The 17,097-nt window shown below is 39.9% G+C and overlaps 2 protein-coding genes across 2 annotated transcripts in view; one reads left to right on the forward strand and one right to left on the reverse strand.

Annotated features, from left to right (window-relative positions):
* LOC106526719 (caM kinase-like vesicle-associated protein) overlaps positions 1–5,613 on the forward strand; it is a 29,832-nt gene extending 24,219 nt beyond the window's left edge. Inside the window, exons 6-11 of the mRNA XM_014021394.1 lie at positions 118–238; positions 321–396; positions 517–653; positions 833–911; positions 3,399–3,486; positions 3,655–5,613. Of these exons, the coding sequence (XP_013876848.1) occupies positions 118–238; positions 321–396; positions 517–653; positions 833–911; positions 3,399–3,486; positions 3,655–3,999 (846 nt within the window). The 3' untranslated portion in view covers positions 4,000–5,613. The remainder of the gene's footprint in view (positions 1–117; positions 239–320; positions 397–516; positions 654–832; positions 912–3,398; positions 3,487–3,654) is intronic.
* Positions 5,614–10,440: 4,827 nt separating this feature from the next.
* Positions 10,441–17,097, reverse strand: part of LOC106526710 (uncharacterized) — a gene marked incomplete at its 5' end in the record, with an annotated part of 20,211 nt that continues 13,554 nt past the window's right edge. Inside the window, 4 exon segments of the mRNA XM_014021383.1 lie at positions 10,441–10,769; positions 11,347–11,501; positions 11,761–12,055; positions 12,565–12,632. Of these exon segments, the coding sequence (XP_013876837.1) occupies positions 10,735–10,769; positions 11,347–11,501; positions 11,761–12,055; positions 12,565–12,632 (553 nt within the window).

Raw genomic sequence — 17,097 nt, forward strand, 5'->3', positions numbered from 1 at the left:
CTGTGCACATTATTTTACTGCCCACGTTTTCCCACATTGTACCCCCCTCAGACCACTTTGTACTCACCTTGTCATTACATAATGTGTGTGTTAATGTTCCAATGTCATTTTCCATAGTTAGAGAATTTGGTGTACTACAACCGCCTGAAGCACTCCAAAATAGTCATCAGTGACTTCCACCTTGCCAAGTTGGAGAATGGATTAATCAAAGACCCCTGTGGGACCCCAGAATACTTGGGTGAGAATAAAAAAAGTGTCAATATTATGTCAAATGGCAACATTTTTCAGTTTGTTGGTGAAGTTTGTTTTTCCTTGTGGAGCTCCTGAGGTGGTTGGCAGACAGCGGTATGGCAGACCAGTGGACTGCTGGGCAACAGGTGTCATTATGTACATACTGTAAGTCAGAAATATGATGGAAGAAGTTTCAAAAACTCAGTCTGAAGTTAAATCTCTGAAAATGCTGATATAGTCACTGTATGTTCAAATTATTTTCTTTGGCCTTTTTTTTAAATACAGCCTGTCAGGCAACCCTCCTTTCTACGATGAAACGGATGATGATGATTATGAAAACCATGACAAGAACCTGTTCCGAAAGATTCTCGCAGGCGATTATGAGTTTGACTCGCCGTACTGGGATGAGATCTCTGATTCAGGTGCTTGTACATCAAAGTTACTGATGAGAAGAAAAAGACCGGAAATATTTCAAATCTGGAAGAACTTTTCTCTTCTTTTTTTCCTTTGAGTTTTCAAACCGGTCATATTTATGTTGTCATCCATCAGGGGAGTAAAGCCTTTCTTGCTGAGTTTCCTCTCTCTGATTTTCCTCTGACAGCTAAGAATCTGGTGGCTCGTTTGATGGAGGTGGATCAAGACCAGAGACTGACAGCCCAGGAGGCTATAAACCATGAATGGTAGGGAGCAGTGCTTTGATTTYCTGTGCAGACTTTATATAAATTAGAGCACTGTGATCAGCCTGTGTTAACATGAACAGAAGAGCAGACGTTTTGATGTTTAAAACATTTTAAAAAACAAAAGTTCTGTCTTGTCTTCAAATTTCATTGACTGATGATATTTTAATTGTGACTAGAATCTGGACAGATGTTTTTTTTTCTTTAGCTCTTCAGCGTATTTTATTTTTACATCATTAGGACTTTTTTCTGATTTCTGCTGAAATGTCCTGACAAGTTAGATGTCTTCTTGCATTAAAGTTGAAAGCAGTCATCGGGCTTTGCTTAGTCAGCGGAGGGATTTCCAAAGAACAGCTTTGAACATGAATTCTTTGTCTCCATTACACAAACAAAAAGGGCCATGCTAAAAGAATGGTAAAATGGTAAAAAATACGGAGAAAAAAAATGAAAGGCAAATCTGATGTCGTTCTTGGGTTTTTCACCAGTCTAGACTTCAGTGACAAAGAGAAAGCCACTGCTGAAGAAAATCTTAATGAATCTCAACTAGGCACAACTGCAGAGAAACACTWGATCATGGAGTCTCCCACATGTTGTTTGCCAAACTGTAGTCAAGATTTAACATGAGCTTTCTTCAAAAGTTGCTATCCTAAAGAAGAGAAGAGACTAGTTCAGTGTCTCTCATTTCACCTGCTGAAGTGTATAACTCCTTCAGTGTCAGGTGTCTCGGTGGTCTCTCTCTATCTCTCTGCTTTTCTCAAAGCAGACAATAAACCCAGATGAGCTGTGGTCATTCCATATGTTGCAGGAGTTTCAGTGAAACTGAGACGATAATTTTCTAAACCTGACGCCCCAGTGGCTTTCAAACCAAAGATCCAGTCCCCTGGCACAAACAGAGTAATGTTGTGTATGCTGTTAAGTGCCAGGAGGACTGCTTTGTTTCCCTGATATAGAACTGATCACAGTTATACTTCATGGAAACAAAACAGCCACTGTTCAAAAGAGTGACCCAGCACAGAAGAGCAACATCATCAGGAAATGACTGTGCAGTTTACACTCATTTACAAGCCAGCGGTCAGTCTTTCAGGGATGAAGATGTTCTCATCCTTGATAGAGAAAGTTGGTTTGAGAGATGGGGTACCCTGGATTTACACTAAATGTGTCTCCGCTCCGCTGTGCTGCTGTGCGCGTTTGCAGCCGTTCATTTGCACCCCAATTTATACAGCGTCCACTCCGCTCAGCTCTGCTCTGGTGTGATACACAGAGGAGGAAGTGTGTGCAGGAAGGAAATAAATCCAGTGATAAATGTCCACGTTTATCATGTTTACCACGTTTTATGACTTCCAAGTCAGAGCAAAAAAAATGTCTGTGAAAGATGAACTCCAAACAGCTGAAAACATAGATATAAAAGCTTTTGATATCAATGGTTAAATCTGTCTCGCTGTCTACTTTTTGAAACTTCTGATTTCAAAATAAAATCCACGTGCATCATGTGTGTACACATWTGCMTCATGCTACATGTTGTCATCTGCTTCCCAAACAGAACGATACATTCTGACAGCATTTGTGTAGAAATACAGTATATCCATACATTGATTAATGTAGCTGYGATTTTGACAAAATTAGTCCACCTTGTGGTGTCTTATTTTGAAAATATGGAAGTTGTGCTTGTTTATTTTCCTGTTGGTGCGACGAGATCTTTGTAAATTGACTCCAGAGCAGCTCTGGCGTCCGGCAAAAATAAGATCAGATCTAATTTTGGCGGATTGCCYTCCGCTCACCGCTGCCCTGTGCCGCTGTGTGGACCCAGTGTAAATACTCTTTGATWATAATGGCTGCATATTTGCTGCGGTGGTTGGACCGCAGCGCAGCGGAGCAGGGCCGCATCTAGTGTAAATTAGGGGTAAAGGAAGTCTTTTTTGTGAAGAGAAACTGCCCACTGTTAAACGAGGGGGAGGCCTCCATGTCCAATTGTTCCCCTTTTACAATGCTGTTATTGTGAGTTAGACTCAGCCCTTTGTGAACAATAAGTGGCAATCAGGGCCCTAATGATCGGTCATTGGTTTTGGGTGTAACCGGTAAACTTGCTGATTCACTATGTGAAGTACTGCGCTTACCTGCAACTCCTCAGACTGGAGCTGTCTCTTGGAGAAGAAATAAAACATTTCATCGAAGAAGAACCCATCCAGAGGACCTTCTTAACTATTTTTGTATGATTTTAACATTAAAGATTGAACACTGGATTTTTTTGTAAACAAGGCCAATTTATATTAGTTATGATTAGTGTTGGACAGCAATGAAATGATTAAACAGCAACGGGGTGAAAAACTTTAATAGACAGTGAATAATAGTTTCACTCTGTTTTTTGGTAAATGATAATGATGATGATAATGATTGTTCACACCTCTTACGCAGTACATTGGTTCCAAATGGCCAAAGTATTCCTTTAAAGGTGTGCTTTCTACTTTTCCTTTTTTTATTTTTACACCACAGGATCTCAGGTGGTGCAGCTTCAGATAAGAACATCAAAGAAAACGTGTGTGCACAAATAGAGAAGAACTTTGCCCGAGCTAAATGGAAGGTTTGCCTTTTTATTCTCTTTCCTGGAGTTTGTTCTTTTTTACTTTAGRTGTAAGCTGATGTGTCCTCAAACACGTTAAATGTTGTAGAACTTTCCGTTAAGGAAATGGGTGTCAAATAATTAAGAACTTTYGCCTTTTAGCTGCTTTTCACTGTTGTTCTACCTCAGAAAGCTGTGCGAGTCACCACCATCATGAAGAGACTAAGAGCACCCGAACATTGCGAGTCCAGGTCCGCCGGCCCCACAACGAGCCCCTCAGCAGACCCCACAGCTCCACAGGCTGCAAATGACCCTCCCGCAACGTCATCAGCCGCTCCTCTCCAGGCTCCCCCCGTAACAGAGCTGTCAGCTGCAGGAGAGGTGAGTCGCCCAGTGCCCTTAGCCGAACCCACAGCCGAGGGGCCTCAGCAGCCGAATCCGGATGGGCAGGGAGCCGAGCCCACGTCGCGCTACAACGGGGAAGCACCGGCCGCGTTCCACACAYCTGCGGAGGCGACGAACGAGCAGGGTTAAAGCCCCGCTCAGCTCTGCCGCTCCTGTGTGAGCGGCTCCTGCACACTGTACATTAGCTGCTGGCYTGGTGACACTGACTCTGCTTCTTTCTCACTTGCAGCATTAGTATCGTCTCATGAAGGCTGTGTGCTACCTTTTTCTAAGCATTGCACTGCATTTGCTTTTTGTTCTTTTTGAATATTCCACTGATCTGATCCTGTAATTATTTAAAAAATATATCAAGTCTCACTTAAAAAGCCTGAGCTTTAGGGGCAAAATAAATTTGCTGTCAAACCTTTGGATTCCAGCTCAAGTCATGTCTGTCTCCTCACTTTGTGATAAGAGGGGAAAGAATGAGAGAACTTTGCTAAAAAATATGCTTTGATTACATCAGAATAAAACATCTTTGGGGAGTTTTAATTAGAAAAGTTTTGCTTAACTATGTTAGGGTTACTGTTGCTTTCACATGAGAGGAAGCTTCACTGTTTATCCCTGTCTGCACTAAAGGTTATTGTGTATGAAACAATGCCGGGACTGATGACTGAGATTTTCTTTAAATTTTCAGCCCAGTTCYGTATTGTTGATTGAGGCAGCTTCACARTCAAACACACACAAACACGATGTTCCTTTGCTAAMATGCTCAGAAAGGGTTTTCCTAGCTGGAAGTGTGACGCTTCTGTACATAAAGACGTTTGTAGAAGTAGCTGAAACAGCATGCATTCTCACTTTTTGCTGTACGTTTTACACGCGCTCGGACTAATCGGATAAAGATGCGTCGCCGCCAGCTTTGTCTTATCGTCGGCCACAGCTCTCCCGCCTCTCGTGCAAGCCTTGTTAGTTCAAATGTTCTTAAAGCATACATTACCACTGTTCGTTTAAAGTCCCTACTTTTAATGTGCATTACATGATGACAGTTTTCATTTCATAGCAGTTCTATGCATCCAGTTTTAATTTGTAGCCTTTTTTTCTTTATGAAAAATCACAACACCTCCATCCTGCTTTCAAKGGATTTTTGTTCTGACTGTATTTACTTTGGTTTGATCCTGATGTTTGGTCTCTGCTGCCACTCATGTCTTCATGTTTGGCTGAAACAGTAAAAAAAAGGCATGCTTTAACCAACCATGTCCAGAATRAGAGGGAAGACGAGCACAATTTGGGCTTGGTGGTATGTACAGTTTTTACAACTGATGGGGTTTTCCAGCCATTTTAAAGTGTTTTTTTTGGGTAAATGTTATGGAAACAATGACCTATTGTTGTARAGCTTCTTGAACGTTCTCACTTTACAGAAAAAGTTTATATCCAATGGGACTGATGAGCTAAAAATAAATAGCATTTCAAAAATTTCAGAGTGGTTCCTGTAAAAACTGTTTCACAGYATTTTAGACTGCTGTGAGTTCATAATTACACAGCATTATGGTTGACCTCAAAGAGCCAAATGTAATTTGTAACTACGACATTTCATGTTTAACTTCACCTAAACATGAAACATCAGGTTCCTTGTCTCATTGAAGGGTTGAGCGCCACTAACAATAACTAAGCTCTTTGTGGTATTTCATGCARAAKAACAGCATTTTCAACATGTCTTAAAAACACTGAAAAGTARTATGTATACGACTGACTAATGTMAAATAAMTAATACCGAAATAKTAKTAKTAYTAAAAGRAAGAGATTTTTACTCATTGGTGAAAAGCRGCCATCTTGYATTCTGAAGTCCGCCTTCCTACAGYAAATTCCRACTGGAGGCACGTTCCATTTTAAATTGGAGGTGTACAGAYTTCAAAKGTAGCCAGTGTAACATCAGTAGCTGTWGCATCATTTTGTGGGTAAAATAATCAACATGCATTAGCAATAAAAAAAAACACTGTGAAGCAAGTTCTGTCCCTTCTTACAACCTAGTCATGCTCACATCTAAAGTGAGACACTTACAGTTGTCAACACCAACAACAAAAAGTACCTGTAACCAAAATCTTACTATACAACAAATATCTTCATAATTATGCACACATACACATAATGTATACATTACACCAAAAGTTTCACATTATACTGCCTGTAATATCTAATAATGCATAATAATACAGTATAATAATGTAATATTGGAGAGTCATTCTAWCATACACTTATCTACCAATAATTGTTTATATCTACTTTTAATTTGTTTAAACTTATAGCTCACTTTCAATCCTGAATCTACATTATTCCAGTGTTTAACCACATGGTTGTTTTAAATTTAATTTCCCCCATGACATGACCCCCTTTAAAGCAGTATATACCTACTGTATATCAAGATATTAATAAATCTTTAAAGCTCTTGCGGGCCCCATAAAATGRTGTGGTGMGCCACATTTGGCCCACAGGCCTTGAGTTTGACATGTGTTGTTGAGAGAAATAGTAGAGTGGTGTACAAATGGATAAATGAGGGCACTYCTTGGATATATAGGCAGTGTCCATTTAAATAGGCTAAATTTGCTTTGGAGCTGGGCCCACATGGACTGATGGATGAACTAATATTGATTTATCACCACTCCCAAAGCACGTTGTGCTGCAGCTTGTTGGCTGGCAAATAACCTTTATTTATACATAGTTTGAAGACTGTATACATTCTATATAAATATTCATGTAATGGTAAATGACTGGTAAAGCCTTTGAAATAACAATTATATTAACCGATTAAACTTTTCGAAGTCATAATTGTTTCAAAACAACAGTAATCCATTTTGTTGTTGGCTGCTTTTGAACCTGGCTCATCAGGTCTGTCAGATACTTTTTCAAACTGAGGTTGCACAATAAGCTTTTTGCAGCAGCTTTTGTTGTATTTCTGCAYCACATATTAATTGTTCCAATGTTTTCCACAAAAACCCACATTTGAAATGGCCAGAATATCCATTTAAAAGTTATCAGGCATGTAAAGCTACAGCATAAATGCACGATTGACATTCAATCTAATTTATTTCTTATAATTTCTTTCTTTCAGTGTYTTGTGTTATCTCTTTAGCTTTTTCAGTTGGTTTTCAGCGAGTGATGAGCAGTTGAAACAGCTTGTCCTTTCCCGTCACTGTACATGTCGAGGATTAATAAAGTGCTACAGGTGGAGGTCTCTGTAATAACACATCYAAATTGAGCAATATTTGACAGGCTGCAGAAACTGTGATTCCTGGTGTCCTTTCCGATGCAGTCCACATAAACTTCATTAGAACTCTGTGGTTTTTGCCTTCTGTTAGGCCCATCGGGGCTGCTGACACACACAGCCACCAACATACGGTCCAATAAATGTGTGTCCCTGCGTGTGTGTGTGTGTGTGTGTGTAGGTGGCTGTGTGTGGGTGCCTATTCTGACACACACGAAACCTTAAATTTGCTTCTCTGGCCACATAAAGACAGCAGCCCAGACTTTCTTAATGCGACTGGAAATTAAACAGCCACTTTCACTGAACTGATCCGATTGGCTGTCAGGAATGTTTACTGTAAACAGCTGTGAATAAAAACAATAATGTGCATTTAAAGCTTTACAAGTTTGGTTTTGAACTTTCATTTTTCTCTCATACTCGTTTCAAATTCGAACATAAATAAACGGTTCAATCAGAGATTTATGCGAGCATTATTTCATATATTTGTCTTTGTTTAGATGGTGAACTATCCGTGTTACATTTGAAATGATGCATTATTCCCAGTATATTTCTCACTGTATTTATGAGCTCATATCTGTTCATTTTGCCCACACACTCCCAGATGTATTTGTTGATGTGATGTTTGCTCAGACCAGCGCTCACCTGCGGGTCCAGTCCTGCATTTGTAAGCTCTTTAATGTACTCCCCTGACTGAGTCGATGACTTTAATGTTAATAAAATGGAACTCATCTGTTTACACTTGTGTCATCTGCTCTTATTTTGTCTTCCTCGGAAACATTCGGTAGGACAGAGGGTGTTTTTCAAACCCGTGCAGATTATTTTGAGAGAATGTGGGAAACAGCCTGCGTCATCGCACCCCCCCCCCTCCCCGCACCCCCCACAACCCAGAGCAGAGCATCTGTGTTACACTTGCTCAATTAGCACGAGCTTAGCAGCCGTCCTTGTGAGGTGTGAAGTTGTGTTTCGAGAAGTCCCAGCAGTGCCATTTGGTGACACTTTCCAGGATGCCCGAATTGCATCACATTGGAATAATAACGTTGAGAGAGCTTACCGTCGAGACCCTCCAGGGCTTCAAGGGGCCTCCTCTTGGGAGCTTTTCCATGTTTCAAGGCCGTTGTGCAACGATGTGTTGCCATCTTTACAGCAGTCCTTGCTCAGGGCAACCTAAGCCTGTCCTTGTGCCATTAGACGGCTTTATTAAAAGTGTTTAGATGAGAAAAGGGTCAGTTTTCTGTTTCAACCAGCAGCATAGAGATGAAAGACCACCAATCAGACTATCCTTGCCGAGAGGAAAAGCAAGCGTTACAGGAAATAAAAAAATCTTTTGCACTGTGAGCTCAGCAGACATTAACAAGGCTGAACCAGAAACAGCTTGAAGTTTAGCTGAAAACAAAACTACTTACATGTTGTGTTCACCTGTGTTTCCTTTACAACTATTTGATCGTTGCTCTTCTGTTTCTATCACAATCTTTTAGGAATCTCAACTCTTTCCTGACCTGTCCAGGGTGTACCCCACCTCTCACCCTACGCCTGCTGGAACCTGACCTTTAAACAGTTACTGTGCTCAAAAGCAGTCATTGAGGATGCATTGTGGTCCAGATATACTGCTTACTTCTGGTTTGAAATACATTTTGGTGCAGCGTCTGCAGTGATGCGGGCGCTGTGCAGGTCTGTCGTGGTGAAGTGAGAGCTGAGCCAGAAGGTGAAGCTCTCGATTTWCCAGTCGGTCTATGGTGCTACCCTCATCTATGGTCACGAGCTTTGGGTAGTGACCGAAAGAACAAGATCACGGATACAAGCGACCAAAATGGCTAGGCAGCCGGCACTGCAGAGATGCGCGGTGCAGCGGCTCAAACTGTCATTCCTCTGTGGAGCGCCCCAAGCAGGGGTGGCCAGGAGGGGCAATGTCCCCCACCCCAACCCCTAAAAAAATGCTGGTCCTACCAGTTTTATCCTCTTGAGTCTCAAACTTTTGTTTTGTGCTCATTTTAATTTTTCCTAGCTATTAGCTTTATTGGAAACCGTTAAAATTTTTTTGAAAAAAGTTAAACATTCATCCATACATTATTTTTAACTGCTTTTTTTCAGGGTCATGGGGGTCCATGGTGCCCATATCCAATAGTCACTGTGTAAGAGGCAGGGAGTTAAAAATATAAATATTTATTTTACTTTAAATGAAAAAGGAAACCTAGAATCCAGTCCCCCGTGAATAAAGACAACCAGTCAAAAACACATAGCCCTAATATCAGGATGCAGGTTCATGAGAGGTTAGGGAATAAATATAGAAATAATTATTTATATAATTCTTTACATAAACACTGCTTGCACTGGGACAGTCAGTGATGTTCTTTTGCCATAGTACTGGTAAAACTTAAAACTTTAAAAAATCCATGTCATTTAACATAATTGAAGATTCCTCTATTCATCGATTATTCTGCCCAAATTAATAATATATACAAAAAACAACCCTAACCCTTACTTTACACAAAAATTACTTACAGTCATGTTGGCAATCTTTCTATTAAGTTTTATAATCATGTAAAAAGGGTTAGAGCTATTTTTTCAACATACATTTTTTGAAATGTTTAAACAATGTCCTGAACTTTCCAGGATTAAAGGACTAATGTTTCAGCAAGATCTAGAGAAACTCATCGATGTGTTTATCTTTAGTCACATTGATTCCTGCAACATTGTCTTCACAGATCTGCATTAAACATCCATCAGACTGCTGCAGCTGATCCAGAACACTGCTGCTGCTCATGTTTTGACTAAAACCAGGAAGATAGAGCACATCAGCCCACTTCTAAAGTCCTTACACTGGCTCCCTGTAACTCAGAGAATAGACTTTAAAATACTGTTATTAGTTTTATAAATCACCTAACGGCTTAGCACCACAACACATTTAATATCTGCTGCTGTTTAAACCTTCCAAACCTCTCAGGTCTTCTGGTTCTGGTTTGCTCTGCATCCCCAGAACCAGAACCAAATATGGAGAAGCAGCATTCAGCTTTTAGGCACCGCAAATCTGGAACAAATTCCCAGAAAACTGCAAAACAGCCAAAACTCTATCCTTTAAATCAAGACTGAAAATCCACCTGTTTAGAGTTGCTTATGAGACATTATGAATGAAACATTAATAAAAATGTTGATGTGTAACAATGACACCTGACAAACTGTAATGCTTCAATTGTTAACTGTGTGTAACTTTGTAGTTTTCTGTTTTTATGTAAAGCACTTTGAACTGCCTTGTTGCTGAAATGTGCTATACAAACAAACTTGACTGATTAAGTTTTTATTTTTAAATATGGTAAATCTTTATTACACTTGCTGTTTTTTTCATACAATTGTGGAAAATAGGCTGATGAATTCCATTTAGAGAATGTGTATCTATGTAATCTGCATTTAGTTTCTTTATTATTAGTTTATTTCTACTACAGTTATTAGTTTAATAGCAAGAAGCAGTTTTGCTTGGTTAATTCCATTAGGTTTAGCATTTTGTGGTGTAACAAAACAAAAAATCAATATCCTGAAATATTTGTTAAACTCTAAACATTCAGCTTCGGTCTTGGTCTTGGTCTTGAAAGGTCTGGTCTTGATCTTGGTCTTGGTCTTGAAGGGTCCGGTCTTGGTCATGGTCCCGGAACAGCCGGTCTTGACTGCACCTCTGATTAAAACACAGAAATACAAATATTTTCATATTTTTGTTCATTCCAGTAATGCAGTAACAGAAAATAAAGACAGCCAACACAAAAGGATGAACCACCCTTAATAATATTTTGCTTATTGTTCTGTAGTTTTCCTAACAAAATTTCAATTTACCACTGCTGAAAGTTTGGAACAACCCAAGGACAAATATCTCAGAATGTGCATCTCAGTCAGAAATGAGTTTAGGTATCAATGCAGTATACATAAGCAAAATTTGGTGAAAACTTTGAAAAGTTTCCAGATACTCAGCAATGGAAATTTGGAGATACAGGATATAAAAAACAGCCCCCATACAGTAGAAGTAATGAAAGTTTAAACGAGTTATGGGATGTTATGGGGGACCCCACTCTGTTAGGATGGGTGAGAACACCTCTAGCTTCATCACATTGGAGCCCCTCAGGGCTGTGTGCTCATCTACTGCTGTTTACTCTGCTGACTCATGACTGTGCAGCAGTCCACAGCTCCAARGACACAACACTTTACTACCACTACAAACCATTCCAGAAGAAACTGGAATTAATAAAATCAGGACTCACCAGTTGGGGCAAGGTAACCATAGACCTCCACTTCACAGAGTGTTAGAACTCTGTCTGAACCTGGATTTACAACAACTACATAACGCCCCTCCACTGCAGAAGAAAATTTTATAGTCCGAGACATACCAGCTGGGATTGAAGAAATTGTTGCAACCCTGAAATGAAAGAATGATTTTATTAAAGATATTCAAAGTAATAAACAAAAACAAAACGGGTATACTTGACAATGTGAATATCTGTTTTTATCACTGGTACAATTTGAATAATGTATCTGTTGTTCAAAGTGTGCCATTTCCAGGTGGGAATGTTTAGAAAATAAATTGATAAAATCCTAGCCTTTCTCTGATTTACTGACACCTTTCATGGCACAGTTTCAGACTGAGATCATCTTATGTTGAGAAAAATCAAACTCACAGTGGGTTTGCAATGCCATTGTCCACTAAAGATTCGCCAACGTGAATCTGTGCCCCGTTGATCCTCTCTTCACAACAGTCTCCTCTGTTGGTGATGACGATGTGGTCGATTATATAACGGTCTAGTAGATCCACTCTCCACCAGGGGTTGAGCATAGATACAGTGTGGGTGCAGGATCCATGCTTAAAGGTAGGATCTCTGTTTCCATCGATAGCATTGTAGGCAGCTGCAAAAACACTCCAGTCACCATAGTAGCGTTGAGACTGAGTTGCTTTGCCACGCAGAGCCACATTTTCTGGAAGGAGAAAATAAGATTATTGTTTGGTTGTTTTTATTAATTTTGTKATTTAAAAATAAAATATATGAGCTATTGTAATTTGATTTAAATATTTCTTCCATTATTCTGTCCCATCTACTGTTTTATTAAACAATTAACACAGTAAACARAAGCACTATGTTGATGCAGGAATATTATTCCCCAAAGTACCAATCGATTGGGTTTCAGTGCTTGTAGAGTCATGGTTCTTCATCTTTCAAACTGCAGTGTATTTAAAACAGCCATGGTAAGGATGTCCCTTTAGTGATCTGTCTCAAAGCCACCTTTTAAGTGGAAGGTTTGGCCCTTTTAMTCCACAGAGATATAAAATTCACATTTCATCCATCCATTCATTTTCTCCTAATAATTTCTGCTAATAACAAAAACTAAAATTGCAACTGTTTTYTTAATCAGCTGTAGTAATTGTGATTCACTGTAAAAGGTTTTTACTTTTCACAGAAGTACAAATATTTTTGCAGTTTACTTACGGTAAATGGGAACTGAGTATGCTGGCAAGAAGAGCAGCAAATGAAGTAACACTGTGTTTTTCATTTTTCTGCTTAAAATGGATAAAGCAAACAATTATTTTATTTATTTCAAAGTTAGACTGATTAAAGGAGAGAAATAAAAAAACTGCTTACCCAGACTCCTAAATTTTCCTGAACAAGGTCTGTACCTGGTTTTTTAATGCCACGATTATCCAATCACATTGCACTGTGCTGGCTACTCCTCTTGATTCAGAAATGTTGTTACAAGACCTGTTGGGAAATGTTACCAAYSTTTAATGCCCTCTTCAACATTACCTTTTGCAATCAACAATTATCCAGTCACACTGCACTGTGCTGTCTACTCCTCTTGATATACAGGTGCTGATAGAAATAGAATATCATGAAAAAGTTTATTTATACCAGTAATTCCATTCAAAAAGTGAAACTTGTATTTTGTATTCATACAACTAATGAAAATCTCCATTCAGAATCTCAAAAAAGTTGAACGTTGGTAAATGAACTGAACTTATATAGCACTTTATTGAGTCCCATGGTGACATCAAAGCACTTTACGCTTCAGACATTCACACTACACTATAGCCAAAGATGCCCCGGGGCACACTGACAGAAGTGGGGCTGCCATGCACTGGTAACACCGGACCCTCTGACCACCATCGGTAGGCAAGGCGGGTMAAGTATCCTGCCCAAGGACGATTGAGAAGAAACACAGAAACACATAGCTAAAAAGTGGGAAATCAATATCGGATGTTAATATCGGCCCACTTTAACATATCGGACTGATACCATTTTCTAAAAAAAGGACCAAAATTGGCCAATACTGATGTTAATGCCGATATTTCATGCATCCCTATAAAAATCTGTACTTRTAGAGGWTAAACAAATGTTCYTAATTCATTTCAATAAATTACAAGTTACAAAGCGGATTCCAAAAAGTTGGGACACTAAACAAATTGTGAATAAAAACTGAATGCAATGATGTGGAGGTGCCAACATCTAATATTTTATTCAGAATAGAATTATTATTTTTTGGCTCCATTTTAAAAGACCCCTGGCCCAGTGCAAACGTCTGAGCTTGTGGAGCTTGCTTAGAAATGGCTTCCTCTTTGCACTGTAGAGTTTCAGCTGGCAACGGCAGATGGCACGGTGGATTGTGTTCACTGACAATGCTTTCTGGAAGTGTTCCTGAGCCCATTCTGRTATTTCCTTGACAGTGGCAATCCTGTTTGAGGTGCAGTGACYTGGCTCAGAGATCARGAGCATCCAGTAGAGAAKYAAAGACAGCTAACAAGCAAARAAAAACTTATTATTTTCACCTGGAGTGGGAAGAGGACTCATSTAATTGGAGCGCTGCCTTGGCTTGTCAAAAAAGGATAACATGGAACAGCATTTCTTTCAAAAGAATGCACAGACACTACGAGGCGGATTTCCCCTCCTAAGGTAAGGCTGTTATGCTAATGCAGCCCCGTACCTGCCTCAACACACGTCTTTCAGCGATGACGAAGTTATGAAAGAAGCATTTGATGCTGCAAACYTGCTTTTCCGTGATTTTAAAAATAAAAGTGAGATTGTGGCTGCTATAAAGACGTGCAGTTGTCTACCAGGATGGATGGATGTGTCCAAATTTGTGTCCTGTTTCAGTCTGGACTGCTCTGGGCTGAAAATTAGGTTTTGACTCTGCAAAATGACATTGGGATCAAATCCAGAGCAACAAGTTGCATGGATGGAGAGTTCTGGAGTCTGCTTTCTCTCACATGAAAATCATTAAGTCCAACAACAGATCCACAAAGACTGGTGATCATCTGGAGACCTGCTTACACCTCAACCACCTCATACTGTCTGCCTATGAGACCCTGGCCTCAGTGTCAGAAGTCCCACGAAGGTAGACATACATTTCTTACATTATTTATTTATACATTATTTTTGTATGTATAGCTTGCATGAAAAGTTGTCTCCTCTAAACTTGTTACAATGTGTCTGTATGTTGTTTTTTTATTGCATTTTAGAACAGACTAGTGTCTTATACACTGACTGGCACCTTTGTGTTATTTATTTATTTATTTTGCAGTTTGGGTGTGCCCTTGTTTTCCGTACCTAGTGTGGTTGTGTGTGTGTGTGTCTTGTTTATAGGTGGTGAACCAGGTGGAACTCTTTGAACGGTCTGGAGCCGGCAGTCTGGGCCAGTGAGYGACTAAACTCTTCAACACCTACCGATGACATCATCCTGCATGCTACAGATTGAGGTTTGAAATAGTTGTTGGAGATATGTGAATCTGCACCCTCGCAAGTCACTTTTTGTAATAGTATAAACGAGAGAGTTTTATATTGTGTGCTTTGACTTTAGTTTTTTTGTTTTGTTTTTCCTCCCCTGTATGGAGAGAAAGAGAGGAGAGTTCTTTGAATAAATGGAGACGAGTTCCGTGCTCCAAAATTAACTGACTCTGTGGTTCTCGCACTGGACAGTTTTCCAGCCCCCATAGCTCGCACGTTACAGTGAGTACTAATTGAAGGAGGCAAAAAAATTCATCCTTTTTGTTCGATCATCATTTTTCTGTTTCTCTGTCAGGAGTTAAGTAAGGATTTTATCTTTTCTTCTTTTTTTGTAGTTAAATATATGGTTAAGTAGATAGTTTTGTTTGACAATACTTTTAAATTAAATAAAACTAGCAACACATTACTTTCTGTTTTATTTACTTTAAAGAAGTGAGGAGTAGGGAGACAAAAAATTATGTTTTTTGATACTGAGACTGGACGAGTAGATCTTGGCAAACTGCCGACTTCAAAAGTAGCTCTTGGTTCAAAAAAGGTTTGGCACCCCTATCTATGATATTTGTTGGAAGTATGCTCTTCGGTATAGAAAAAAAAAACAGTGAGGGGGCCTGGGGGGTGCGCCCTGMGGGTCCGGACCTCTGTGCCCTTTCCTGGATCTGCTCTGGTGTGGTGGGTGCCGGTGGGGCCCAAGTTTGTCGCTGCTGGCCCCAGGAGCTGTGCGTGTGGTCGCTGGGGGGACTCTACCAGTTCTCCCCTATGGTCTGATCTGGGGGGTGGGTGGGCGGATCTTCCCGTGCGGGTGCCCCTTGGGGCTCTGCGCTCGGGATCCCTCTTGGGCCCTTGGGCTCTGGTCTTCCCTATGTCTGCCTCGTGTCTTGGGGGTTGGGTCTCCGGTCCTRCACAGTCACTATTAAATKTTCCATTGGAGAAATCTTGTATATACACGCATGTTCACAACTGCTCACAAACAGGTGCTCTGATCCGGGGGGTTCTGACTGGTCACTGAGTGTGTATATATGTCTGTGTGTATATACTGACAATATTTATGAATGTAGGCATGTACAGTATGTATGTATATCTTTATATACAGTATGTATGGGTATGTGTATATATTTATATATGCCATCCATGTATTTATCCATTCATTTTTCAGGTGAGCGGACAGATGTTGGGTGTGTGGTCCTGTGTTTTCTTTGTGTATATGTAATATACTTCTAATAGCTATTTCAATCTTTCTAATTACTTCTCTCTCTGTTTTTCTCTCTCTCTCTATTTTCTCTTCACTTTAAAAAAGAAAGTCACTGATGATGAAGAAATAAATAAACTAAATAACCTAATAATATTTGGTTTCGTTTTCTACTGAAGTGACAAAAAACTGAGTTTTGGCGATATGAAGGTAAATCCTCGCCTTATTTGAAGCTCTAAAGGTCTGTTTTAAATGTTTAATGTTTAAAACAACTTATGCCAACTTATGAACATTTTGTTATYACTGTTTTACTCATTGAATATATATTTGATCTATTTATTAGCATTACAGTTTGTAGAGGTCCAAATGAGGCTTCTAGTAAGTTTTTTGTAAAGCCCATAATCATAGTGCTGGACAAACTTTTTATAAGTTGTCAAAAACGTTATAGTCAGAGTTCCACATAAGCGGTGCCCAGGTGCGCATGCGCAGTCAAAAAAGAAAAAGCACACCAGATGGAATGTCATAAAGCTCCCTTGCATACCTAAGCTTGTACCTGATTGTCTGTTAAAACAACAGCTAGCAGGGCTCTGGAAGTGCGTCGAGTTTGGTCACAAACGCGACCTGATTTCTTAAAAAAATAAAAATAAAAATGAATCCAGCCGCACTGGTGTGAATGGATTGTTGTTCTGTGCGCCACAGTGGGACCCTGATATAAGGATTAAATGGACACTGCCTTCAACAAATCAGACGAAGTCCAGAGCTGTTTTGTCCAATCAGAGCAGAGCAAGGTGGGACTATCAGTGAGAGCACGTTTCGTTGAAGCAGTGGGCTGGCTCGACCCGAGCTACTGCAGCGATCACTCCTGACATCTCCTCCTCCGCTCCTCCTGCACTTTGTTCGTGAACTGCAGAGATTTTGGTCTGTAAAACATAACTTTATATTAAATATGTGTTCAGAATGTTGTTATCAAACAGATCTGTCCAACTCTGTGTGAGTGACTAAATTCTCTCCTCCTGAGTGACTGGAGCGCGTCGCTGCGCTCACAGGCTCTGTGAGAT

Source organism: Austrofundulus limnaeus, unplaced genomic scaffold (assembly GCF_001266775.1).
Source record: "Austrofundulus limnaeus strain Quisiro unplaced genomic scaffold, Austrofundulus_limnaeus-1.0 Scaffold290, whole genome shotgun sequence".
Classification (NCBI taxonomy): Eukaryota; Metazoa; Chordata; class Actinopteri; order Cyprinodontiformes; family Rivulidae; genus Austrofundulus; species Austrofundulus limnaeus.